At 35.5% G+C, this 26,193-nt stretch overlaps 2 protein-coding genes and 1 pseudogene across 3 annotated transcripts; all 3 read left to right on the top strand.

Moving 5' to 3' along the window:
- Positions 1-316: 316 nt before the first annotated feature.
- LOC108295162 (olfactory receptor 5M8) lies at positions 317-1,342 on the top strand. The gene has a single exon (XM_017517203.1). The coding sequence runs from the start codon at positions 333-335 to the stop codon at positions 1,269-1,271; it is 939 nt and encodes a 312-aa protein (XP_017372692.1). The 5' UTR covers positions 317-332; the 3' UTR covers positions 1,272-1,342.
- Positions 1,343-11,512: 10,170 nt separating this feature from the next.
- Positions 11,513-12,463, top strand: LOC108295130 (annotated as a pseudogene).
- A 4,118-nt stretch (positions 12,464-16,581) lies between these two features.
- LOC108295141 (olfactory receptor 5M3-like) lies at positions 16,582-23,131 on the top strand. Of its 2 annotated transcripts, XM_037734464.1 has the most exons (4): positions 16,582-16,618; positions 18,490-18,561; positions 19,615-19,757; positions 22,124-23,131. In XM_037734464.1, exons 3-4 carry the CDS (start codon positions 19,719-19,721, stop codon positions 23,081-23,083), a joined length of 999 nt encoding a protein of 332 aa, XP_037590392.1. In that variant the 5' UTR covers positions 16,582-16,618; positions 18,490-18,561; positions 19,615-19,718; the 3' UTR covers positions 23,084-23,131. The 2 variants fall into 2 exon arrangements, with proteins under 2 accessions (XP_037590392.1, XP_017372674.1); XM_017517185.1 differs by lacking the exon at positions 19,615-19,757.
- The last annotated feature ends 3,062 nt before the right edge of the window (positions 23,132-26,193 follow it).

Raw genomic sequence — 26,193 nt, forward strand, 5'->3', positions numbered from 1 at the left:
CATTTCTCAAATAAAAGGAGGTGTAGAACAAGAGAAAGAGAAAATATAGAAAAAGAATAGAAACAGAAGTTGAATTAGAAGGGAGTGAGAAGAAAGAAAAAGGAAAGAAAACAGGAAAAATAGAGGGCAATATCACAAAAGGCAGAGAGATGCTTTGAATATCCCTTGTTTAGGTTACTTGAAACAAATTTCAGTAGAAATAGAATGAGGAAAACTGCTGAAAAGAGGGAAAAATTTTTGGTAGAACAATCATTACTGTAATAGTGATAATCATGGTGCTATTTTGTTGTAATCTAATATATATGCAAAGTTTCTTTCTCCCACTGAAGGAAATGATGAGAAGAAACTTCACGTTGGTGACTGAGTTCATTCTTCTGGGACTGACCAGTCGCCGGGAATTACAGATTCTCTTCTTCATGCTGTTTCTGGCCGTTTACATGGTCACGGTGGCAGGGAACCTTGGCATGATTGTCCTCATCCAGGCCAACGCTCGGCTCCACACGCCCATGTACTTTTTCCTGAGCCACTTATCCTTCGTGGACCTGTGCTTCTCCTCCAATGTGACTCCAAAGATGCTGGAGATTTTCCTTTCAGAGAAGAAAAGCATTTCCTATTCTGCCTGTCTGGTACAGTGTTACCTTTTTATTGCCTTGGTCCATGTTGAGATCTACATCCTGGCCGTGATGGCCTTTGACCGGTACATGGCCATCTGCAACCCTCTGCTTTACGGCAGCAAAATGTCCAAGAGCGTGTGCTCTTTCCTCATCACGGTGCCTTATGTGTATGGAGCACTCACTGGCCTGATGGAGACCATGTGGACCTACAACCTAACCTTCTGTGGCCCCAACGAAATTAATCACTTCTACTGTGCTGACCCACCACTGATTAAGCTGGCTTGTTCTGACACCTACAACAAGGAGTTGTCAATGTTTGCTGTGGCTGGATGGAATTTTTCTTTTTCTCTCTTTATTATATTTATTTCCTACTTTTACATTTTTCCTGCTGTCTTAAAGATTCGCTCTGCAGAGGGCAGGCAAAAAGCTTTTTCTACCTGTGGCTCTCATCTGACAGCTGTCACTATATTTTATGCAACTCTTTTCTTCATGTATCTCAGACCTCCCTCAAAGGAATCTGTGGAACAGGGAAAAATGGTAGCTGTATTTTATACCACAATAATTCCTATGCTGAACCCTATGATTTATAGCCTTAGAAATAAAAATGTGAAAGAAGCATTAATCAAAGCGCTGTCAAGGAATAAATATTTTTCTTAAAAATCAGTATTCTTTTGGCTCCAAAGCTCTTTTTTCTTAAATTGAGAAATACAGTGGCATCAGTGGAGAACACTGCAGTTTTAAAAGCTTTGTTTTCTAAAATTCATATACATACAATTTTGTTCACAAAATTTTTATGTTTGTAGTTGTCATTCATCTTATTTAAATTCTTTGTCTTCTGTATACAGTGTAGCTTTATACTTCCATGCTATTAGGTCTAGGTAAGAGCATGTAGCTATTTCTGGAAGATGAGCTTAAAATTCACATATATCACTTCTCAGTTGAACATCTAATTGTTTGTGAGATCATTTCTGAGTGGATTTGTTGTTGTTTTTATTTTTTCCATGGTGACCAGCAAGATTTAATATAGTGGCTGCTCAGTTAGGAGACATGAAACAGTCCTCATCTGACTCACAATGGCAGTACAGAATGGCTGTTAAATATCCTTCTTTTTATAAGGTACTGTGATGTGTGGAGTTTGCTTGTTTCCATAGCACAAAGTGGTCTATTCTGATTGATGGCATATTAATTATACAAATTCAGACAGGCTTAATTACATAACATAGAAAGAGAACATCACAAACTTTGAAGAAATCACATTTGAGAGTTTTTTTGTGTTTCTTCCAATGCTTTTATATATACACATGTGTTTAGTAAAATTATTTATTATAATTACCATTTGAACTTACTTATGATTAATGTATACAGTTTTAAATGTCAAATGATATTACAGGCCATATTCCTGTCTCACACTCTAACTTACCACTAACTCCCTGTAGATAACATTTTTTTATTATTTTCTTTGGGAATAAACCTGTTTTAAATCATATGCTTGTATTCCTCTTTGCTGATTTTTCAAATATGCACATAATTTATTGACATCTGTTTATAAAGATAAGGTTATCGTTCTTTCATCAATCATTCATCCCTACCTATAATGAACACTTCTTTCTCTCATTGTCATAGGGTCATATTTGAACTTTTGGCTTAATGAGTATTGACTGTTAAAATTGCTATGAATGTATCATGAATACTACCTGAAGAATACTATGAGTAATACTTTGAGCATTACTAACACTAGTATTAATTACTAATAACATGAGTACTACTATGGTTGTAATTCTCTTCTTGCACAGTTATTGGATTTTCATAACATTAATAATAATGGCCTCCAGTTTCCAGTTTTGTTCTTCTGTTTGTACAGTGGGTACTCTTCCCCAAGCTTTGACTAAACTATAAAGCACATTTACGTGGTCAAACACAACAGGTGACCTATAATTTCATTTTTTTTCTCAGACGTTCTCTTTTCCCATTGGATTCTGCTCTGTTTGCAGAGCTGTTATTTGGAGATAATGACTCCAATCATTGGTTTAAGGCATTTCTGTAATTTAACTTGATTACATGAAAATATGCAACACACTGAAGACTCAACAACAAGTGAGACAGAAAAAAGTCTTAAAGATAATTCTGTGGAACAATTAATGAACTTTTCTACCATGATGAGTGGTGCAAGGTCGGTGATAACTGGGTCCGTGCATGTTTGTTAGATTTTTTTCTTCAATGTCAGATTTTTATTGATGCTATTTCAATCATAAAAGTCACGAGGTGTGTGGGGCTCCCAAGCAGGCAATTCTCCTTAATACTTCCTGTTCACTCAGTAGTCAGAGCCATGGGCAAAGAGGCTCAAGTCATTTGACAATTCAGTCAGTATTGCAGTTCATGAATTACAATATATTTAATCGGTGTGTAAATGTTATAGATTACACATTCTACAACAAGGAAAGTAACATTTAACATTAAGAATAAAGGGATTGAAAATGGGCTAAGGAACCAGTCCAGGAGGAGTGACATGAACAAAAAGAAAATCCTACGCAGGCCCTGGAGGTCCATGAATAATATTGTAAAGAAGAGTCTTTTATGTAAGCAAAGCCTTCAGTGGCAAATGCCAGGTGCTTATCTCAAGTGATAACAATTTAGTGTCTTTTAAGATGGCTGTTTCAAGCTGCTGAAGTCCTGCTCTTTTATAGCCACAAACTCCTCTAGTAAGAACTAATAGTGGAAAAGTGGCTTTGTTATGCCTTTATTTGGTTGGATACAGTCTTTCTTGGTTAGGCAAAACATCTGGCCCTTGTTGGCATGATGCCTTTTAAAATGTAAGATGAAGTCTTTTTCTAAGGTGGAGTAACTTATGTCAAGGGTGCTCTATACTATTATTCAGCCCCAGGTTTCCTTCTACACTTTCCTTTAGTCTTACCATTTCAGACTTAGCTGAAGGGCTGGGTGCAGTGGCTCACTTTTGTAAGCCCAGCATTTTGTGAGGCCGAGGTGGGTGATCACCTGAGGTCAGGAATTCGTGACCAGCCTGGCCAACATGGTGAAGCCCTGTCTCTACTAAAAATACAAAAATTGCCTAAGCATGATAGTGGGTGCATGTAATCCCAACTACTTGGGAAGTTAAGGCAGGAGAATTGCTTGAACACAGGAGGCAGATGTTGCAGTGAGCCAAGACTGCACCATTGCACTCCAGCCTGGGTAACAAGAGTGAAACTCCATTTCAGATAAAAAGACTTAGCTGAAGGATTATCTCTTCCTGCAAGATTTCTTCAGTACACTCATGATGTGTAGTGTCAACTGAGGAATGATGAGATTCATAAATTTAGAAAGGAGGACTTTCTCATAAAGGGTTGCAGGGTGGCCATTCTGACAGGCTGTGAAACATATTCTCCCGCTAGAAGTTGGAAAAATACCCTTCAAGGATATGAAGACTAAGACAGGGATTTATGCTGAATGGAATGACAAAATATATACACATATATAATAATACATATTCAATAGGCTATAGAGAAAACTGAATATTCACAAAGAAGAGGCACAGGCACGAATAATAAGCTAATGTACACAACATGCATCCCATGTTCACTTTGGAGTGGAGACTTCACATATAAATCTGTTATGATTAGACCCTATCCGCCAAAAGGTGAAGCAGAGGACACCAGGTCCTTCTGGGCACGGATTCTGTAGACTGACCACAACCACTAGGTTATTGGTGGTCTTGCATCAGGAAGGAATGCTGCTCAATTGCTGTGTTGAAACCACAAAAAGAGGAGTCAAGGTCAGGCTGATATCAGTGGTGATGTGAATCTCACAAGGGCAGGTTTGTTTAGCCCTTATAGTAGAAAGCCTAATTGTGCTTAGCAAGGGAGGGGATATAACAAGGCATGTCTGACCTCCCAACCTTCATGGCAGGAACTCCGTTTTTAAGGTTTCTCTGAGGTTCCCTTGACTAAGAGGCAGTCTGTTCAATTGACTGGGGATTAGAGTTTTATTTTTATTTTCCATTATGTATCTCATTATGATTTACCCACAGACTTACAATTTTATTATTGCATTCATAAATGGTTCTATAATTATATGCATGTATATCTGTTCCTTCCACTATTTTAGTAAGTTCTCAAAGGAAAGGACCACAACTTTTCGTTTTTAAATTTTTACCACCTTAAAGCAGTGCTCAGTAAAGAGATGATGCCCATGTGTTTTTGAATGAGTGGGAATTTTGCAATCCTTTCCTCTTCCTGCCTTTGTCTGTATTTGTGGCCAATTATGGATTTCCTCTATGATACTCCCTTCTTCCATACTAATGTAGAGTCATGGCAGAACAATAGATCATTTGGTTTGAAAAAATCATGTTCAAGCTCTTTATCATAAATGGCCCACTGAAACCCCATTAACATGAATCATTACTGAGCAAGGATTGGAGAATATAATTTTTTTAATCGTGTTTTAGGTTTTGGGGTACACGTAAGAAACAGGCAGGATTGTTGCATAGGTACATACATGGCAATGTGATTTGCTGCCTTCCTCCCCTTCACTTATATCTGGCATTTCTCCCCATGTTCTCTCTCCCCAACTCCCCACCCCCTGCTGTCCCTCCCCTAGATCCCCCCCACAGACCTCAGTGTGTGATGCTCCCTTCCCTGTGTCCATGTGTTCTCATTGTTCGGCACCTGCCTATGAGTGAGAACATGCAGTGTTTGATTTCCTGTTCTTTTGTCAGTTTGCTGAGAATGATGGTTTCCAGGTTCAGCCATGTCCCTACAAAGGACATGAACTCATCGTTTTTTATGGCTGCATAGTATTCCATGGTGTATATGCACCACATTTTCCCTGTCCAGTCTATTATGGATGGTCATTTTGGTTGGTTCCAAATCTTTGCTATTGTAAACAGTGCTGTAGTGAACATTTGTGTGCATGTGTCCTTATAATAGAATGATTTATAATCCTTTGGATATATACCCAGTAATGGGATTGCTGGGTGAAATGGAATTTCTATTTCTAGGTCCTTGAGGAATCGCCAAACTGTCTTCTACAATGGTTGAACTAATTTACACTCCACAATGGTTGAGCTAATTTACAACAGTGTATACTGTTGGTGGAGAATGTAATTTTATTGGCACCAGACAGAAATGGTCACATACTCCATTCCCTTTTTCATAGCAGAGAGACAGATAACAATAAATGCTGGACTACAGTAAAATGTGTTAAGGGAAATACTTGTAAGAAATAAATCTTTGTACCAACGCATTTTTCTTGATATGCAATCATAATTATCCATAGTATTTGGGAAATAACTGACAATTTTTATAACCTTTACAAATATTATTTAGTTTTGATTTTTATACCAAAGTTACAATGGAAAAATCAGCTACTGTGTAATAATTTTTTTTTACATGAACAGAAATAAACTAGGCTTTCTGGGACAGAGGAAAGGGAAGGCTGAGTTATGATTTAAAGTGCAGGAAACAAAAGGGACCTCATTGTTGCTCAGACAGGAAAGAGGTTTGGTGGGAATCAGACAACAGGCATATATTGAGACAAGGAAATATCCAATCCTTGAACAAGTACATTCTTGTACATCACTTTTTCATAGCCAGCTGTCCTAAGATTTATGCCACCTGATACACTGATAATAAAACATTCTCTTCAAGTTCAGACAGAATGCTGTTGTGGAAAAATATTTGGCCTTGTAATTATTCAGAACTGAACCTGAGTCCTGGTTTTATTATTGTTTTGTTAGTTTGGTAAACTTGAGAATTCCCTCTCAGTATCAGTGTATTCAAAGGCAAAACAGGATTAGTGACAGCTATTTCATGTACATTTTCCTCAACTGCATTTTGAGGCAAGTATGCTGAGTTCCAGTGTGGACTCAATTTCATGAAAGTTTTTTAACATGGAAAACATGATAGAAACAATAAGTTAAATAAGTTATACATTTATTTAGCATTATGATTATTGTCTATGTCTTATGATTATTGTCTATGTCATTATGATTATTGTCTATTACTTATGATTATTGTCTATGTCAGGCAGTCTTGTCATTGGCAGTCATCAGTTTCTTCTACCTGTTTCACTCTTTCTTCATCAGTCTCTTTCTGTTTCATTGTTTCTTCTATCTGTTTCTAAAACATCTCTTGTTTTTTTCCAGAAATTAATTGTTTATACCTCGTATTATTTGTTTACCTATCTTAGGCATCCTATCAAAATACAAATTCCATTATAAAAGATATGCTTTTAAAATATTTTTATTATACAGATTAAACAGTATTAAAGTTTGACTTAGTACATATTCCTGTGTGAACTTGATAAAGTTCCCACAATGTGGGAAATATGGTAGTGCTCTTGAGATAGTAAGGACAATTACCTGAATTCAGGCTGCATGAGAAGTTAAGTGTCCTCAGACTATTTAAAATTTGGTTTTCAGTATTGGTATAAAGTGCTATCCCAGTTTCATAACAGGAGATTGCCTTGAACTCTCCTGAGGTATAAAACACAGCCTTTTTCTAACATCTTGATGCAAGATAGCATAGAACAACCAATTAGTATTTCTTCCTTTGAGAATGATCTCCACTGTGATTTCGCTTCTAATTGCCTCTTCTTATACATTTGGGGATTCTCCTGAGATATATGCTGATGCCAGTGATGTGGGTATATATCTTCTAGCACTGGCCGGAATTTGACCTTTGGTGTCATGGAAAAGACACCCTTATTTTCACAGGTAAAAAAGGAAATGTTTTTGCATATCATTTTTCAATATCTAATAATGTCTGTGTTCACTTGGTTAAATTGTATACCTTTTAGATAGCAATGTGTTTAAGTGGGTAGTTTTGGGGCAAATTTGCACAGACAATGCATTTTCATGAAAGAAAATCTGTAGGGAGCTTACTTAGCTTTGTCTTTCACTTTTATGATATTGTCAGTGTTATTGAAACATCCTGATAGAATTTCACAGTACAAATATTTCATCAGATGTTTCCACTGTTACTAGTTTCAAGAAATATTATTTTTGTGTTTTCCATTTGCCTAATGTCTTGGTGTCTACCGTCACCAGTCTCCACAAGAAAAAGACAAATTGAAAATAATTTAGGTTTACATAGTTTAATTCATCATATAAAATTTTTCTGATGCCAAAGTAAATGCTCAAACAGGCTTTATTGTGACCACTAAACATATGAGAAAGTGGTCCACTAGATTCAGTATGTGGAGCTAACAAATTTGAATGAACTGATCTTTAAGTCCTCCTGGATTCTCTAGATTACGGGTTCTTTTCCAATGCCCTATATCTGTCTAGAGACCTACTTTTTTTTACAACCAATACTTGTGCTTCAGGGAGACTTCAGTTTTCAGAATTTTTTTTTTCAACAACGTACTTGAAACATAAATCAGTCTGATTATAATGAAGCCAGTCTAATTATAATCAAATAACTAAATTGTGTCAAGGCCCTTAAACAGTAAGTTGATGAATAAAATTCTCACCCCTATTTTTCTAGGCTGCATTTTCATCATCAAAGTTACTGACTACATTTGGTTGTTCATTTTGAGTGTTTCTTGCCTCTCAGCAGCAGTAGACACATTTCTCATGGGTTCTATGTCTGTATATTAGTTGTCTCTGTTTGTCATTTTCTCACAATTCTAGAATTAAAATATGGTTAATGATGATGGTGTCCACTAAAAGTGCATGTCCACATGACCAGTGAGACCTGAGCAAATTAGCAAAGCTCATTAGAGACTAAGTTAGGACTAAAAACAAGATCTTGTACTGAAGAAGTTGCTCATCATCTGAGAGTTAAAAGAAGCACTGTGCCTTCCTCTTGCTAATTAAGTTACAATTCATAGGCATTATTCCAGATTCTTGGCCCTTTTTTGCATTCTTTACAGTAGGGCACTGATACCCTGGCTGGCTGGCTTTCTTCTTCCTCATCCATCTCTCATCTTTGTTAGAGTGCCTGTCACTATCGTCTGTAACTCAGAGAAAGTTTGAATTCAAGATCCTCATTTGTTCATATTTGTTTCCTCAGTAACCCATAATGTTAATCATTGGGGCAGGATAAGGAGGCAATAATATTAGATAAAGTGAATTTTAACACTTCTGGAAACAATTTCTATCATTACCCAGCCAGTCAATGCAATTGAAGGAAGAGAGAGATTTTCCTGGGAAAGTAAAATATTATAGAAGAAGGGCACTGCTCTTCTTCTTCAGAATTATAACATAGGATTCCTCTTCTTATTTTTCTGCTTCTGAGTTGTAAGCTAGGACCAGAATATAAAATGCTCTGGGCCTGGTTACTCACTTAACTAAATTTATTTCCTCTATATTATCCACTGCTCCACTTCTACCATCCAGCACCATGTCTAGAACTTGGAAAATGCTCAGTGATTATTTACTCTAAGCATACATGCATAAACAAATGCATGGCTGCCATCGTTTTGCAAAGTAAATTAGTTTTCGAACTATAAAATCTCACTTTAATAAGAACTTAACAATTTTTGTAAGACCTCATACAATTTTATAGAAAATATGTGTCTAATATTCTTAGATCAGGCAAAAAATAAAGAGCTATTCATATTGAGTCCCTGAGCCTGCTCAGAAGAGGTAAGTTTTATCAGCCTCTGACAAGTTCTCTAATAATGACATTTGCTAATATCTGAATTGCCCCATGAGGAAAAACAAATCAGATGTAAATTTCATTTTATAAGCAATTGTTAGTATACTGAAATTGTTTGTTAATCAAAATTTGGTGACAGATGAACACATGATATTTTAACCTAATTGGATATATATTTAAAATAATTTTTGATAAGTTCAGTGAATATATAATGTCTGTATAAATTATAAGCTACAAAATGCAGTGACTATACATTAAACCACTACCTGGAATTAGAAATAATTTATGTGCATTGTGTAAAGTAAAGGTACAATTTAATAATTTTTCCATTTAAATAATCCACTAAGCCAATAGTAATTACTAATAGTAAATAGCCCCTCTTTTCAACCCTGATCTGAAATTCCATCTCTGTTATATGTCACATCACCTATGTACATACAGCCACTTCTGGACTTTCTGTTCTGGAACATTGGTTAAAGAATATATTTTAAAAAAATTCATGTCAATAACACACTATCCTGAATACTGTTTTTATAGTAAATTTTGATATCTAATAAGTAACTGCTTATTGTCCTTGGGAGATATTGACTCTTCCCATTATATGGAAATATAAATATTAGAGTCAGTTTTTCCACAAAAATTGTGATTGAATTTTGATTGGAATTTGATTGACTATGGATCATTTAGGAAATATTGATCTTTTTATTATATTGAATCCTTCCATCAATGAACAAAGAATCTCTCTACATTTTTTTAAGGCCTTTCTTTCTTTCTTTCTTTCTTTCTTTCTTTCTTTCTTTCTTTCTTTCTTTCTTTCTTTCTTTCATTTACTTTTTTAAGATGGAATCTCACCTCCCTCTATCACCCAGGCTGGAGTGCAGTGGCATGATCTCAGCTCACTACAACCTCTGCCTCCTGTGTTCAAGTGATTCTCTTGCCTCAGTCTGTTGAGTACCTTGGGTTACAGGCATGCATCAGCATGCCTGAATGATTTTTTGTATTTTTAATAGAGACAGGGTTTCACCATGTTGGCAGAGTTGGTCTCGTGCTCATGACCAGAAGTGATCCACTTGTCTTGGCCTCCCAAAGTTTTGGAATTACAGGCATGAGCCACCATACCTGGCCCATTTTTAAGGCTTTTTAAATTTGTGTGGCAATGGCATCAAAGCAGATCAGACCACTTATTCTGGAGATATTAGCAGTGAGTAAGTGTAGACTGAGAACCTGAAAATAACTTTTTCATCATCTTAGGTGATTAAGTTAATTCCTTTTATCCTCATGACTAAACTACACATCAGGGTTAACATAATGGAGGAATGGAAATTCACTGATATAGGACTTCTTATGCAAAAATATGAAAGAGCACGTGAGCCAAGCAGGGGATTATACTAGTGGTTCTGTGCAGCATGAGTGTAGTAAAATAGTGAGAAATTGAAATATAGGAACAAATTAAAACATAGGCTGAAATCTCAAAGATAATAAATATTAAATTGTGTATAGAATTGAAATATTGATAAAGGAGTATAAATACACATGTTTAACCCAACAGACAGGCTAAATTGTGGTGTGGAAATTAGAAAAAATACTTATAAACACATGAATCAATGTTAAAGACTCAAATGAAAGGCTTTATTTACGAGTTCCCAAAAACTAACTTACAAAACAAAGAAATAACATACACATCACCACCAAAAGCACTACTACCAAGAACAACAAAATATATAAATACACCTTTAAGGTTCAAGACAGTAAGTTGAACTTGACGAGATAATATAGCATATTAGCAGATCACTGAATGGGGATGTATAAGATGCGTGTCTGAGTGAGATAAGTCACTTCATCTCTCTGAGGTTCAGTTTCTCAATCTTCAGAATAAAGAACTTTGCCTGAGTTATCCTCAAAGTCCTTTCCACCTCTCTATGTAGCTTTGTATGTAAATGAAAGCAGGTCAGTAGAAGTTCAAAGCATTTCCAAATCTCTATTACAATTTTATCTTTAACATATTATCTAGATTTTTAAATTTCCCAAAGTATAGGAATACTTCAATTTATAATGTTGCATTAAGTCTCCAATTTAATTACACAGTGTGATTACCAATTTAGCCTAAATGGAAACCACTTGTTGAAATGTTTAGGCTTGCTTCATAGTATAACTATGCACCTTGTTACAAAACTGCTACTGAGATAACATAATTAAAGACTTTTTGATCTTTTTATACAAAGCATGATATTTAACTAGGGTCTTAGTGATTTTTAAAAAGTTTCTACTTTTCCTTAGATAATCAGACCAATGCCTCTCCTATGAGACAAAGAAATGTCCAGAAGAAACTACACTGAAGTAACAGAATTTGTTCCCTTGGGTCTGACAAGCCGTCCAGAGCTGTGAGTAGCTTTCTTTGTATTGTTCCTTTTTGTCTACATAGCCACTGTGGTAGGAAACTTGGGGATGATTATTTTAATCAAAATTGATTCTCGACTTCACACTCCCATGTACTTTTTTCTCTCAAGTTTGTCCATTCTAGATCTGTGTTTCTCCACAAATGTCACTCCCAAAATGCTAGAAAATTTCTTATCGGAGAAGAAGACCATTTCATACTCAGGTTGTTTGGTGCAGTGCTATGTTGTTATTGCCGTGGTCCTTACAGAGCACTGCATGTTGGCGGTCATGGCGTATGACCACTATATGGCCATCTGTAATCCGCTGCTCTGCAGTAGCAAAATGTCCAGAGGTGTTTGTGTCCGCCTGGTCATTGTGCCTTATGTCTATGGCTTTCTTCTCAGTGTGATGGAAACCTTGAGAACATACAAACTCTCCTTCTGTGGTGCTAATGAAATCAACCATTTCTACTGTGCTGATCCTCCTCTTATCAAACTGGCATGCTCTGACACGTACAGCAAGGAGCTGTCCATGTACGTAGTAACTGGCTACAGCAATGTCCAGTCCCTTCTGATCATTCTCACATCCTACATGTTCATCCTTGTCGCTATCCTCAGAAGCCGTTCTGCAGAGAGAAGAAAAAAAGCTTTTTCCACATGTGGCTCCCACCTGACAGTCGTTACAATCTTCTATGGAACGCTCTTCTGCATGCATTTGAGACGCCCCACAGAGGAGTCCGTGGAGCAGGGGAAAATGGTGGCTGTGTTTTACACTACAGTGATACCCATGATGAACCCCATGATCTATGGCCTCAGGAATAAGGATGTGAAAGAGGCATTTAAAAAAGCAATGGGAAGACAAAAATTGGAAAAATGAAAATGCTAATATATCATTAAAAATTTGTGAAGTAATGAGATCGAGATATAATATTGTTGGGTTAGATGTCACATTTTAGGCTACATTTGCACAATTCATATCTAATTTTCTATGTTAGGTAGCTGACTGGATTAAGCTTCCTGTAAGTAGCAGGTTAAAATGGGAAGAATAGAAGATGCTGTTTAGGCAATTTATTTATTCTCATGCCTGCTTGTATCAGCAAGTGTCATTTCTTGCAAAAAATAGCGGCTTAAACAAAACTGAATTTTTGCCTTATTTTGTTTTGATAATAGTCATTCCATTAAAGTTATTTTGTAAATCATGATGTTTAGGTTTAGTTGTGTTTAGATGTGAACACGAGCAGGGAGGCTCACTCCAGTGCAAGTAAATTACTATATTTTTACTTTCCTTCCATTTCACTCGTCATGATACCATGAAGAGTTTTAATATGGCTTCAGCCAAATTACAATATTCCTTAATCTTTAGAGATTGTTAGAGAAGTGTCAACATTGCTGATGTTAAATCAATGAACAGCAAGTGTGTGCTAACATTTTCTTATTTAGTTTCTCCATTTATTAACATTATATCTTACAATGTCTTTTTTTTTTTTTTTTGAGATGTGTGGGGTCTCTCTCTGTCATCCAGGCTGCAGTGCAGTGACACAATCTCAGTTCACTGCCTCCTTTGCCTCTCAGGGCCAAGCAATCCTTCCCCCTCAACTTCCCAAGTAGCTGAGACCACAGGAGCATGCCACCATGCCTGGCTAATTTTTGTGTATTTTTAGTAGAGACAGGATTTTAACAAAAGAGGACTTGTGGTCTTCATGGACCATTGTCCTAAGGCAGTTTTCATAATTGTGAAACCATGGTGTAAAAAAATATTCTAAGCCAGGCAGTCACAGTGGCTCATGCCTGTAATCACAGCACTTTGGGAGGCTGAGGCGGGAGGATCACTTGAGCTCAGGAGTTCCAGGTTAGAGTGAGATGTGACTACACCACTCAGCCACTCACTCCAGCTTGAGCAACAGAGAAAGACCCTGTCTCTGAAAAAATAAAATAAAATAAAGAAATAAGAAATAAAATTAAATCCAAGTATGAGGAAAGAGTTGGAATCAGGTTATTTGGCTGTTTACCCAACCATCTAAAAATTCTTCTCAGCCTGATGGAAATCATGAGGTTCTACAACTCCCCTTCTGTGGTGCTAAATCCCAATCACAGAAGTGATCTGTCTTGACAAGTGTGCGGCTTGCTGAAATAGTGCTTGAAACCTGATCATTTTTAGAATGCCCTAGAAGAAGAACCCACAGCATTTATCCAGAAAGAGCCAGTCTAAACAGAAACAAAACTGTTAGGGATCACAAGCTAAGTTACTGCATAGTAAGAGAAGTACTACCTAGCAAAGATGTGCCTGATATTCTAAGCACTGACCAAGCCTGATGGTGTTTCTTCTCATATATAACCCTGCTTTAAAAGTTAAAGGCATGGATAAGGCAGTAATTTAAATACAATGACTATCATCATTTTGTTATTAACTAATAATATCTAACCATTAGTTCAATAAAGATATATTTGGATTGAAAACAATGTTTCCCGTAGAGGTACAATTTATCCTGTTAATTGTTATGCTTAGGAGAAAAGGGAATATGATCTTCAGAGACCTGTGAGCATTTATTAGAATCTTACTGACTGACAGATAACCCAAAGAGTCTTTTGTTCTAGACCATAATTTTATTGAGTCAATATTCCATGATCATATATGACTGAAAGAAAATCAAACTGTTTTACCTTCAACACACTCACACACACTTTCAGGTCCTAGTCTCTGTGTGTGTGTGTGTGTGTGTGTGTGTGTGTTTTCCACATTCTCTGTGGTTACCAACTTGTCCTACAATTCAATTCAATTCTGACACTATCTACCTGGCATTGCCTCAGACTGCACAGGCTCAGCCCCGCAACACTCCTTTGCCTCCCATCCCCCAGCCACTTCAGATACTGATGGCTAGTCTGTGATCCAGTGTTGCATGATAGCTCCAAAATGCTCTGTGTTATTTGAAGGAAAAATAGTGTATAAAATTGGGGGAAAAAATGCCAGGCAGAGTGGCTCATGTCTATAATCCTAGCACTATGGGAGGCCGAGGCAGGAGGATTGCTGATTAGCCTGTGCAATATATTGAAATGTTGTCTGTACAAAACAAAAACAAAAAACCAACCAACCAACCAACAAACAAAAAATGTAGTCAGGAGCAGTGGCACATGCCTGTAGTTGCAGCTACTTGGGAGGCTGAGGTGGGAGAATTGCTTGAGACTGAGAGATTGAGGCTACAGTGAGCCTGTATTGTGCCTCTGCACTTTCAGCCTGGGAAACAAAGAGATACCCCTTCCCAAAAATAAAAAATAAAGTACAATTGGGGGAAAATTAAGAGGCCTCAAAGTTCTGAATACAGAAAACTCAGCAGTGATCAAATAAGAATAAGAATATATCACCGGAATATAAGATCCATGAGCATAGATACAACTTTTTGGACTATGTTCCAGGCACACAATAAATGCATAAATGAATAAATAAATGAATGCCAATATCTATAGGAGATGACATCAAGATTAAGAATTGTGCTTTTTCACCAGGTGCTGTGACTCATGCCTGTAATACCAGTGCTTTGGGAGGCTGAAGTGGAAGGATTGCTTGAGCCCCCAAGTTTGAGACCAGCCTGGGCAACATAGCAAAACCCCATCTCTAAAAACTGTACAAAAAGAAATTAGCTGGGTATGGTGGAATCAGCTTATAGTCCCAGTTACTGGGAGACTGAGGTGGGAGGATGGCTTAAGCCCAGGAATTTGAAGCTGCAGTGAGCCAAGGTTACACCACAGCATTTCAGCCTGGATGACAGAGCAGACCCTGTCTCAGAAACGGCCATCACCACCACCACCACCACAACAACAACAACAACAACTAACAATTGTTTTTCAATGCTTTAGAGTACATTCACCTGCTAGAAATCAGACACAGCCCTGTGGAAAGCAGGAAGAGAAACCAATCAAGTTAGTTTTTTCCAAAGTAAAAAACAGAACCTCAAAATATTAATCAAGCTCAATTAGAGAAATAAAGTTGCATGCTTTACGATACAGAGATTGTGAACTGAAAGTATATCCACTACATTTTCAAACAATTATCTTTGTCAATATCAATTTAAATCATATTTCTCAAGCGGGTTAACTTATTTTTCTCTCCTAAAGTGGTAGAAACCATAAAGACTAGGAAAATAGCGATTTGAAATCAGTTTTATCAATAAAAACAATAAATCAAGGAATTATTTTTAATATTAAAAAAGAACAAAACAACACAAACAACAATAGGAAATTATCAACCCTAACCTAGGAATTAAATTGGTTTTAAAGAATTATATCAATTGTTTCAGAAAGGAGAAGCCCATTTAGTGTTTATCAATGACATATTCATAGGAAATGTATTCTCCTTTATTCTCTCATTTTTTTCCTAATTATCTTACTCTAAAAGGGAAGAGGCTTTCTTCATTAATACAAAAAAGTGGTAGTATGCCTATCGTGAAGTCTAAATTATTTCAAATATATGTTGTGGCTGATGCAACATGGACATGATTATTATCACATGGGAAAACAAGACTTTTTTTTTAATTGCACTTTAGGTTCTGAGGTACATGTGCAGATCATGCAGGGTTGTTGCACAGGTAAGTGATTTGCTGCCTCCATTCCCTCGCCACCTATATTTGGCATTTCTCCCCATGTTATCCCTCCCCAACCTCTTCATGCCCCACTGTCCCTCCTCTAGACCCCCAACAAACTCCACTGTGTGATGCCATTTTCCCGCTCCAAACAAGTACAACACAGTCCCTAGGATACCTAGAAAACATTTTAAACAGGAAGAAAGCAAAATCTCAAGTTTTCCCAACCCTTGTTTTTAAAAATTCTAATTCTGTTGAGAGACATTTTGCTTTTGGGGGTCACTTTACATTGCAGATGATGCAATATGTAACATTTTAATTACTTCAGGTTTCTACCTGTATTCCCTAGTGAGAAAGCTCCATAGTGAGAAATCCAACACTTATAAATCCTTCTGAATTATTCATTGATCATGGCAGATGGGATGCTCCCAAGAAGATTTTTTTTTTCCCATGCACAGGTAGGTATATGCACAGGGAAAATCAATGTGTTTTTATAAAATCTGTCTAAATTGTCAGTTCTCTAAGCTGTCCTAATTTCTAGTAGGAAGGTTTCTAATTCTGTGGAAGGTTTATAGGAAGTATTTTAGAAAAGCTTCTCTGTGGCAATGGAAGTTGGATGTGGATAGTGCTTTGGACTTGATGCTCCCAGTGCAAGAACTACAATTCAATAAGTCAAAGAAATGTATATTACTTTATCTGAACAATGGAAACCCTACACACAAGTGTCACTAAGTGGTAACCAAAAAAATAGTGTTTCTGTTTCATTTACTAAAGATATTTCCTTGGTAATACGAGTGATATCATTGATTTCTCTTTCTTTGTGTTTCTGTCTTTCTATCATACACATGTACGGAGTCATTGAATTAAACTTTTATGCAGTATGAGCATCTATACAATACCAACAATATGTTTTCAAACTCAGTTATTGACATAGAAGCCTTCTTTTCCACAGACATTAATAAATGATTCTACATTACTTAGAAACCACCAGGTTCTTTTTTCATTCTTCTTTCTCCAATCTCAATGGGTAGAGCTTTGCATGGACACAGCCTGAGAGAACGAGTCAGCTCTGTGTATCAGCTCTGCGTGTCATTTATAATTCTCTGCCCTCTTACAGGTAGCACTTCGTTATAGCTAGCTTGTAAGTCCCTTGCAGTTTATATAATGGGCTCTGACACTTTGTAGGGTGACCAACCTTCTTGGTATGCCTAAGACCATGGAGTCTACCAAGATGCAAACCTTACATTCCTAAACTAGAAAATATCAAGACAAACTGAGTGGCAGTTGTTCACCCTACATATATCTTACCACAACCGATAGTAAACTTAGATGGATTTCATGAGAGTATCAACCATTGGAATCTCATTGTGTTATGCAATTCAAATTTGTCATTAAACGTCTGTTAAAATTTGAAACCTTCTTGGAAACTTAACTAATTTGGCTTGACTTTACTCATTGATACACTGAGCATTTAAGTGACTGCAGACCAATATTATTTATTTTTTTCTTATATTTTGGACTAGAGTGGCCATAAGTGAAAAGAGGGCAGTTACAAATGTTTTCATAAAATATATATTTTCTTAATCACCAACTAAATCAACAAAGCTGTAAAAAATGTTTCCTCAGAATGTGTGCATAGAGTAAGCCTATAATGTTGTTTCCTTCAATCACTGCTAACCTTCCAAGAAAGGAAGAAAATAATGTCACATTTTCCCAATCTCTCTTTTATTTCTGTCATGTGAATTCCAACAAAGAGATGAGTAATGGGAGAAGCATATATATAATAAGAAATCTAAGATAAGGGCAATTACTAGGGAATGAGGACAGAAGGACAGAAATCAGATGATAGGGAGCAGGAAAAGGGACATGTCTTCACAGACAAGAAACAGGGTATTAGTAATAGCTATTGATTCAAGAAAGGTGAAACAGTGAGTTTCCTGGAAAACATTAAATAAATTAATAATAACAAAACTAAACAAAAGAGCCTTACACTTAAATATGTGACCAAGGACACTTAGTTCCAATTATGAATTAAGCTGGTAAGAGTATACACTGGTACACATGATCTGAAATTAGTGTGTGTTTTTGTATTGAGTGACACAGTTTGGCAGGAACAAAGCTGCTTTCCAATAAAGAGTTTGATGACAGGCTTCTAGTAAGAAGGAATTGATGCAGATGTTATTATAAATGCATAAAGGTAGAATCAATTATAAGAAGTATGGTAATAGCAGCTAACTCTATGTAGTGTTTCCTGTGTGCTAGATATTTTTTACACCCTTTCCTTGTATCATCTTAGTTAATCCTTACAAAAACTTTATGTTTTTTTCAGAAGAGGAAACAATCTTCAAGACATGAGTAACATTATTTTAAAGCAAACAATCAAATCATATTATGCTGTATTGTAAGTGAGATACTAATCTTTAAAGAAAAATATTCCTTTTAAATGTTTCTATTAGGGCTAGAGCTGAATGTATAATTTTTGTTACTGATTCAAAGTATGTTTGTATTGCCTCTAAAAGTTCTGTGGAAAAATATTTTAAATAATTTTCTACATTCTATTGTTGTACTACTATGATTTGGAATATCTTAAAGATATTTTCTCATGTAATATCTCATTCATCTTCTTTATACTTTTATGAAGTAGGTCAAAATATTCACTATTTATGTAATAGAGAAACCATTATATCGGTTGTTTTTATGCAAATTGTATGAATCTGTGTGTATGTGTGTGTGCATGATTTGTCCAATAGTTACTATGAAGTGTGTAGGATACATATTTATGTGTGTGTATTTCTATTATTTTGTATTTATTTATTTATTTATGAGATGGAATCTCACTCTGTTATTTAGGCTGGAGTGCAGTGGCAGGATCTCAGCTCACTTCAACCTCTGCCTCCCGGGTTCAAGCAATTCTCCCTGCCTCAGCCTCCTGAGTAGCTGAGATTACAGGCACCAGCCACCATACCTGGCTAATTTTTGTATTTTTTTTTTTTTTTTTTAGTAGAGATGGGTTTTTGCCATGTTGGCCAGACTGACCATGAACTCCTGACCACAGGTGATCCACCCGCCTTGGCCTACCAAGATGCTAGTATTACAGGCATGAGCCACTTTGCTGGCCTCAATTATTTTAAAATGAATACTACATTTTACAACCACTTTTCTTTTTCTGAATACATAACACACTAAAATATAGTACTCAAAAAACAAGGCCAGAGAATGTTAAAAACTAAAAGCCAAAGTCTTTTATTTCTAAAATAAAATTTTAGGTATTTCTACTGAAGTCATTTCCATTTTGCAAAAAAAAAAAAAAAAAAAGAAAAGAAAATTAACTTACAAGAACATTTGAGATTCATATTAAACTTTTTTACTCATCCGAATATTATGTTTATAGTAATTCAAAAATCACGCAATCCTAACATGAGTTTTTTATGTGTAACTCTCTTGACCATTACAGGTTCAGAACCTTCACACAAATGCATGACTTTCTTAGCCATTATTGGACACTCAAGTTGTACAGTGTAATGAAAGATTCTTCACAAAAACTCTGAAGGAAACCAAATGTTTCCTATGACTCTTCTTTTGTCACCTGATGATAAAGTAAAAACTATTAAGAAAAAACAAAAATGTTAACTTTTTTTTCTAAAGGCATAAAGGAGAATGCCAAAATATAATTGGGATTATGTTAATAGATTTTTATAGAATGCTTAATATTAGTGAAAGTTAGTGGGTTTAACCTATCTGATGATTTTTACAAATAAGAAAATTGGATCTCAAATTTAAAAAAAATAACTGAGTAAGAATACAGCTTGGCATTTTCATCAGTTTATCCTTTTATGATACCTCATGTATATTATCTTTCTTAATTTTCATGGCTCCCTGAGGCATACCCGTTCTGTATCCCTATTTACTCATGAAGAAACTGAAACACAGGGCTTAGGTCTAAGGTCAAATGCACACCTAGTAGATAGCAGAGTAGCAGAGCTTGAAATTAAACCCAAGAACCTCTAGCCGTTTTACTGTTAATGAAATATTCCAACTTTGTTAATATATAATATCTAATGGAACAAATGGATCACCTGAGTCATTAATTTTCATTATCTCTCAGCTTAACATCAATGGAGACCAGCTGGGAGGTGATAGTAATATGTTTCTAGCTTGCTTTTAGGTGGCAAATATAGGGTAGTTTTATGGAGGATGATCAGTCATGCATTCTCTTGGTCCATGAATAAATGTAGCATAAGTAGAAAACTGCTGCTTGTAAATTAGCTCAAGATATTTAAAGTAGAGTATAAGACTCTGCTAGAAGGTAACGAGAATCAAGATAACTGTATTCTTACTCAGTTATTTACTTAAACTGATGCAGTTAAAAACCAAAAATACCTTTCTCCCTAATGTCTTAACAATTTTTTAGCTTGCTTGTACATTTTATGGATTTTATTAATTAAGCTATATACTTAGAGAAGAATAATGTAGTCCTTTGCCCAGTATTTTATTACTCTTATGTTACTCACCCTTCTAAGACAGAGAGGAAAGAAGACACTGGCATAGAATTTGTTAATCCTTCAAAACCAACAGAGAATAAGATTCTTTTTTTTTTTTTGCTTCTTTTTATTTTATTTTATTTTATTTTTTCCCATTTATTTATTTTATTGTATTTTAGGTTTTGGGGTACGTGTGAAGAACATGCAAAATTGTTGCATAGGAACACACATGGCAGTGTGATTTGCTGCCTTCCTCCCCATCACCTACATGTGGCATTTCTCCCCCTGCTATCCCCCCCCAGCTCCCCACCCCCCACCGTCCCTCCCCTATGTCCCCCCAACTGACCCCAGTGTGTAGTGCTCCCCTCCCTTTGTCCATGTGCTCTCATCGTTCAACACCCGCCTATGAGTGAGAACATGCGGTGTTTGATCTTCTGCTCCTCTGTCAGTTTGCTGAGAATGATGGTTTCCAGATTCATCCATGTCCCCACAAAGGACCCAAACTCATCGTTTTTGATGGCTGCATAATATTCCATGGTGTATATGTGCCACATTTTCCCTATCCAGTCTATCGTCGAGACAGTGTGGCGATTCCTCAAGGACATAGAAATAGAAATTCCATTTGACCCAGCAATCCCATTACTGGGTATATATCCAAAGGATTACAAATCGTTCTGCTATAAGGACACGTGTACACGAATGTTCATTGCAGCACTGTTTACAATAGCAAGGACCTGGAACCAACCCAAATGCCCATCGACGAGAGAATAAGATTCTAAAGAGGAGATGATGCTTGAGTTTACGTTTATCAGACTTGTTTAAAACAGAGTTATGGCTAGCAGTGATTAAATTTCTTTAGAATGATGTAAACAAAATTAATAATTGCCTAATTAACTAAAAAACTATTCTTTTTTGATATGTGTAATGATTTTATGTTAAGGCATGTATATATTTTTATCAAGTCATTTTTCTAATTACTGTTTCAATTTTGCAAGGTGATTAAATGGAGGTACCATATAACTTTCTCATTATGGAATAGTATTTTTGATTTTCTTGGCCATCGCTTTAAATAAAACACTAATATGTGATAGATCATCTAATCTCTACTTAGTAAAATGTTAGCACCTTCTGAAAGTTAGGACCAGTGTTAAGTTTTTGTCTTTCCAGTATATGGCAAAAATAAACATTATGCTTCTGAAATCTCTATTTTTAGGCATGTAAAAACTAGATCTCGTAAGTTATATCACTATATTTCTGAATTTTTGCATTATTTTACCACTTTCTGCTTAAAAATCTTGCATATATATTTATATTTATATGTAGCAGAAGGAAATACTTCTAACAAAAGATGTATGAGAAAGAAGAGGGGAGAGATAAAAGGAAAACTAGCAAAGGTGTTGAAAGGAAGTGAGTTAGAAAAATATAAATATAGAGTGATAATATTCCATGCATGCATTTACTTATTTATATTTGTTTTATTAGATAAAATGCATCTATCTCTGGATCAGATTCAAGAAAATGTTCAATTTCACTGATGTGACAGAATTTATTCTTTTGGGATTAACTAGTCAACCTGAATTACAGCTCCTTTTCTTTGTGGTTTTCTTACTGGTCTACATCATCACTTTGGTTGGGAACATTGGCATGATCATATTAATCAGGATCAGTCCCCAGCTCAATAGCCCCATGTACTTTTTCCTCTGTCACTTGTCTTTTGCAGATGTGTGGTTCTCCTCTAACATCACTCCAAAAATGTTGGAAAATTTGTTATCTGAGACCAAAACCATTTCCTATCCTGGATGTATAGTGCAGTGCTTTTTCTTCATCGCTTTTGTCCATGTAGAAGTCTTCATCCTTGCTGTGATGGCTTTCGATAGATACATGGCAATTGGAAACCCTCTACTTTATGGCAGCAGAATGTCAAGAACTGTCTGTATTCGACTGATCTCTTTCCCTTATATATATGGCTTTTTTATCAGCTTGATCTCAACACTCTGGACCCATGGTTTGTACTTCTGTGGAAACATCGAGATCAACCATTTCTACTGTGCAGATCCAGCTCTTATCAAAATGGCCTGTGCAGGGACTTTCATTAAAGAATACACTATGCGCACACTGGCAGGTCTCAACTTCTCTTATTCCTTATTGGTCATTATTGTCTCCTACATTTTCATCCTCATTGCCATCTTAAGAATGCGCTCAGCAGAAGGGAGAAAGAAAGCTTTCTCCACATGTGGGTCCCACTTGACAGCTGTCACCATATTTTATGGAACTCTCTTCTTTATGTATCTTAGAAGCCCAACTGAGGAGTCCGTGGAGCAGGGAAAAATGGTGGCTGTTTTTTATACAACAGTCATTCCTATGTTGAACCCCATGATTTACAGTCTCAGGAACAAAGACGTAAAGGAGGCCATGAGCAAAGTGATGAGTAGAGCATTTTAAAATTAATAAGAACTTAAAATGCACTGTGAGCTTTTAGTTCATTAGAAGAGGCAGAAATTAATAATTTCTTTTAGATAATTTTTAAGAAATGTGTTATTTATATTTTCAGTGATAAATAAAAAATTATAGATAATTGGAAAAAGACTAAAGGTATTCAGATACTAGAGGTATATTGTAAACAAGACCCTCTGTGTCATAAAATCTGAAATGATGAAAACGTGTTGACAATACTATCTACAGATTTTCCTTTCCACACAATGTCAAATTCAGTAGGCTCTTTTGTAACTGGGGAAGCTATTTATGATTCTTTAATACTTCATAAATCCATTCTTTCAATTACATTCTCAAAACAACTGGAATGTTCTCTATGAGTTTTTTTGTTTTGTTTTAGGTTTTGACTCTAGATTATGTTATTATTGCAAAATGTAGAAGTAGAATATGGTTTCACCATTTATCATTGTTATAATGGGAAACAACACTCTTGATAATGGAATATATTATGTAGAATATATTATAAATTCTAAGTCAAATTAAATATTGTATACTGCATGAGTATTCATTTTCAAGTATATACTAATTCATTAAATAAAATTCATTTATGAATGACTTATTTAATACCCTCCAATACCCATTTGAGGTCTTATGTATGTCTTATCATTTAAACAACATCAGAAAGTGATGACACAATCCCACTGGTGTTTTGGAATTTAGAGCATGCTCCTCTAAGTACTTTAGTAAATTACTTTTGAAATGTTTTGAGCATTTATAGAGATATGTTTACTTTTTTTCCTTGGTTTTGTTTTGTGTTTTTGGGTTTGGTTGTAGAAGAAACTAGCTGTCCCCCTAGAAGTTCTAGTGCATTCATTTCCATTATGTCTAACTTTAATTTTTTTTTTTTTTTTGAGACAGAGTCCCGCTCCGTCTCCAGGCTGGAGTGCAGTGGTGAGATCTGGGCTCACTGCAACCTCCACCTCCCCGGTTCAAGCAATACTCTTGCCTCAGCCTCCCAAGTAGCTGGGACTACAGGCGCGTGCCACCACACCCAGCTAATTTTTGTATTTTTAGTAGAGATGAGGTTCCACCATGTTGGCCAGAATGGTCTCAATCTCTTGACCTTGTGATCCACCAGCCTCGGCCTCTCAAAGTGCTGGGATTACAGGCATGAGCCACCATTCCCGGCCCATCTAACTTTAAAATTAATAAATCATAATTTTTGTGCAGCAGGAGCCTTATTCTTTGCTATTTTATCATAATGTTGCCTCAGTTTTTAAAAACTTTTCTTTGAAAAGCAATTTAAGGCACAAAGAGCTGAGTTTGATTGTGAACGTATAAAATGTATAATATTTCTTGTCGGGACAAATGCCCTATTCATCATCGTTTATTTAGCAATAATTTAAAAAAAGACATTTAAAAAATTAAACTGAAGCTTTCACAAAGAAAGCAAAATTGTGCATTATAAATACGTACAGACACATGTACATATGTGTGTATGTATATATACATCTGTGTATTCATACATACATGTATATATGCTCAGGGTATGGGCGAGTGCTTGTAGTTGTGTGTTTTTTTCAGAATAGTTAACTTGATCAGAATTTTTTATAAGTTCCTTGTCAGAAATTTCTTTCAGTACCAAACTTTGGTATTACATAAAAATAATATTACTTATATTAATTTATTTTATTTATTATATTAGTATATTATATCCTATCATATGATACCTTTGTGTAGTATCTTATTTTCCCTTCTATTACATTTAATTTTATAAATGCCTACTTCATCAACAGACCTTTTTCCTCTACTTAGCTATATCCTGACAATAGATCTTAAACTTAGTCAATTTGAAAGGCAGATTATTTCCTCACTATTATACTTTAAATATGCTTACGTACTGGTGAAGTTAAATGTTATAACATGCTCCTCAGGCATTTGAATTATTTGAATTCTGTTTGTTGATGTTGCTTATTTTTTCTTTCTTGGACAATTCATATATTTCAAAATGAAGTGATTATCCTAATTACTTTCTGAAATTTAACTTTCTGAATTTTGCTGAGTTTTAACTTCTATCAGAGAAAAGATCATTTCTGACTTAATCATCACTGTAATACTAGTATCATAAACTCCCTACATAATACCTTAATAAATATTTGTTAATTACATAAATAAACTGATTATTAGTTATATATGCCACATGTTTTGCTTAAAGCTTTCGGTGGTGCTTTAGAACATATTTATATTTTTAATGTTTAGGTAGTCAGACATATCAATTTGTTCTTTCTAGTTTCTTCACTAATGTTATTATAAAAAGATCCTTTTTTAAATGTGGGTTTGCAGTCTGTTATATTGTCTGCAAGTCCAACTTCCTCTCTTTTTTAGTAAAAAATAAAATAAAAACAAAACCCTACAAAGCTAGATATATTTATCAGCTTCCTTGCAGTTTCTGTGTCCAAGTGTCTGAGGTCTACTCAAGAGCATAAATGCAGAAGAATTGTATACTGTTTTTAAGCCCAGCCATAAAAGTCTTCCAGGATTCATCCTGTATTTCATCTTTTATTTTTTGTCTGTCCCACCCATAGTTGCAAACAAATGTCTCTGAGGCCCCAAATGATGATTTACAGTCACAGGGTGAAATATTTGGTCACTGAATCACTGTGATGATCTCCTGACAACATGCACATTTGCCTGTTATATGAGTGAGAAATGAACTTCAGCTATACTAAGCCATCAAGTTTTCAGAGACTGCTATGGTTGCCAGTGTTATTTTAACTAATATGGGTAGACTACATAACCAGTCATATAAAAGTTCACCTAATGCATGAACACTCAAAATACTTACAGTTGATTTAACTCATCGAGAATGTATTTTTGTATATGATTTGAGGCAATAATTAGGCTTAATTTTTATTGGAATTAAGCATCATCACTTATTTAATAATCCAGCTATCCCCACTAATTTTCAAATGCCAATAATAATATACATAAAATTGTTTTGGTCTTTCTCAGCATTCTAAACCTTTGCTTAGTTAATTAATTGATTCATTTTACACATATTAGGGGAGTGACTATTATGTACTAGGTCCTGTTTTAGTTATTTGCTATCAATGAGCAAA

This window comes from Cebus imitator, unplaced genomic scaffold, assembly GCF_001604975.1.
Source record: "Cebus imitator isolate Cc_AM_T3 unplaced genomic scaffold, Cebus_imitator-1.0 Scaffold622, whole genome shotgun sequence".
NCBI classification, from domain to species: Eukaryota; Metazoa; Chordata; class Mammalia; order Primates; family Cebidae; genus Cebus; species Cebus imitator.

What these genes read in the sequence shown, in the direction of transcription:
- LOC108295141 (XM_037734464.1), top strand. Translation starts at nt 19,719, where the DNA reads ATGTTTCCTATGACTCTTCTTTTGTCACCTGATGATAAA. An exon ending in TTTTGTCACCTGATGATAAA is followed by an intron (nt 19,758 to 22,123) that starts GTAAAAACTATT and finishes TTGTTTTATTAG; the next exon opens with ATAAAATGCATCTATCTCTG.
- LOC108295162 (XM_017517203.1), top strand. Translation starts at nt 333, where the DNA reads ATGATGAGAAGAAACTTCACGTTGGTGACTGAGTTCATTCTTCTGGGA.